The sequence below is a fragment of the Arachis ipaensis genome, chromosome B09, assembly GCF_000816755.2.
Source record: "Arachis ipaensis cultivar K30076 chromosome B09, Araip1.1, whole genome shotgun sequence".
Taxonomy (NCBI): Eukaryota; Viridiplantae; Streptophyta; class Magnoliopsida; order Fabales; family Fabaceae; genus Arachis; species Arachis ipaensis.
This window is the reverse complement of record NC_029793.2, coordinates 15,783,473-15,785,565: the sequence shown is the minus strand read 5'-3', so window position 1 is coordinate 15,785,565 and position 2,093 is coordinate 15,783,473. Positions and strand designations below refer to the sequence as shown.

Sequence of the window (2,093 nt, the reverse complement as noted above, 5' to 3'; positions counted from 1 at the left end):
CCCGGCCCTTGAATGCAACACTCGTGGAATCCAAGAAACTCCACAGGTACTCCACTCTCCGGGAGAATCCGGCCGCGAAGTTTCCACAGCCATTGCAACTGCATTCAATGTTGTTATCACTTAGTATCACTCCTTTAGGCTCCATGCTTCTCAAAGCCTTCAGAAACTCGCTTCTCTCGTCAGGATTTCTGTGATTCAAGTGGTGGAGCCTAAACTGCGCACAGACAATAAATGTTTCATCCGAAGATGTGTCGATACTCTTCGAATTCAGTGTCTGTAATTCAAGATTATCAATCCTGTTTATCTGCAAATTGAGCTTAATGGTTTGAGCATAACCAAGGAGGTAAGAAGAGAAGTTATCACCGGGTGGACCTACAGAGAAAGGAGTTTCCATGTTCTGTTCATTTTCATTGGAGGAAGCGGTTACAACGGTTAGGCGAACCAGAGGAGGAGGTCCGCCGGGTCTTCGGGTTAACGCCTCAAGAAAAGTAGGCCATTGGACACCATGGGAGACTCCAATGTCAAGGATGTGAAGAGTACGCGAACTACTTGATTCTTCTTCGGAAAGGAATTGAAGGATTGAAGCGTTTGCAATGTTGTTAGGAAAAGAAAACCAAGGGCTAACCTCATAGAACTTGAGGAGTGTCTTATGGAAGAATCTGGAGTCCACTGATGCAAAAGTCTTAGTCCCTGAATCGTTTGTTATGGTAGAAGAAGATGAAGAAGACGAATACGATGAGGATAGATGGTGTGTCAGTGCGCTGAGTCCGTGTGCCGCGAGTCGGTGATTCGCATCGCCTGTAGGCGAGGCTAGCTCATGGAGCACATACAAGAGGTGCTGTACACGATTCAAATTTTTAGCATTTATAGCTAAAGCACAAGGGATGAGCAACTGTTCCGCCCACCTACCTTCCTTGTTTCCATTGTTGCAGTTATTGCCATTGTTCTTGCCTCCACCTATATTGCATAGTTACAACTTACAAATATGAATATGGTGTTTGATAAGATAAAAGGTCTAAAGTAATTAATATGCTTCATTATTGTTGTGTTGAGCTCTAGCTTTCAGAAAGTAAAGAATTAAAGGAGTATATAGAGCTTCTACCTTTTTTGTTCCCACCAGATTTTCTAACACTAGTCCCTTCGGCAACTGAATCGCCATTGTCAACTTCATTAGTTGAACGAGCCTTGAATTTCTTGGCTCTGTGGCTCTGTGAAGGCTTTTGGACCGAGCAATCATTGTCGCTGGAGTTTCGTTTCTTCGTCGGCAAGTCTGAAACTGGTAGGTTGTTGTAACTGTAAGGTTCAGGATCCGAGGGTGTTGTGCAGGTTGTACTGGTGGCAGTGGTGGCCACCACGGCGGCAGTGCCGTTTGCGGCATTCGGGGATCCGGTGCCGGCATCAATTTGGTTATGGTAGCAGATTATGTCTTGGTTTTGATCCCAGAACTGATAATCTTGAATGGGATATGGATAATCCAAGAATGGTGGGAAGAAAGAGGCAGAACCTTCTAGCTGCCAGTCAAGAGCATCTTGTGTTGGGTTTGGTTCCATGTTCATTGTTAATGGTAATAGAAGGAAGAAAATTGAGAAGGATTATTGAAGGTTTTGAAGGGGCCTAGCTAGTACTGTTGGATCATTGACTGAATGAAGCTAGGAAGGGTAGGACAATAAGAAGTGTTTTTTTAAGTTCATCTTTTTTTTTTCCTGCAAAATCATTTTAATATTAGGCATATGGGTTAGTGTGATGTGATGATGTTTCCTAGTAGTGCCAAAAGAGGGAATTTTCTAATTGTTCGTGTGCTGTTCGTTTGGAAGATGTGATGTTTTATTAAGGCTTTTAATAACACATGAGTAGTAAATATTTGAAAAATCTGACAAGGGTAATGCTATTTGTGATTTGTATATTAGGTTAATGTCTTAGCTAGAGGAGGAGATGGAAAATGTTGAATAGGTGAGGTCTGAGGTGAGAGCGTAGGGATTATTATTTTATAAATAGTTTGAAACTAATTGTTTAAAAATAAAATATGAATTTAGATATACAAATAATATTACTCATTTAGTTTTCTTTTGTTAATAACAAATAAGATCTCAATT

The 2,093-nt window shown here is 41.2% G+C and overlaps 1 protein-coding gene across 1 annotated transcript in view; it reads right to left on the bottom strand.

The window, feature by feature from the left end:
- LOC107615113 (nodulation-signaling pathway 1 protein) overlaps nucleotides 1-1,935 on the bottom strand; it is a 2,493-nt gene extending 558 nt beyond the window's left edge. Inside the window, exons 1-2 of the mRNA XM_021111614.1 lie at nucleotides 1,103-1,935; nucleotides 1-957 (exon numbers count right to left, since the gene is read on the bottom strand). The exon at nucleotides 1-957 is cut by the window's left edge and continues 558 nt beyond it. Coding sequence (XP_020967273.1) covers nucleotides 1-957; nucleotides 1,103-1,556 — 1,411 coding nt within the window. The 5' untranslated portion in view covers nucleotides 1,557-1,935. The remainder of the gene's footprint in view (nucleotides 958-1,102) is intronic.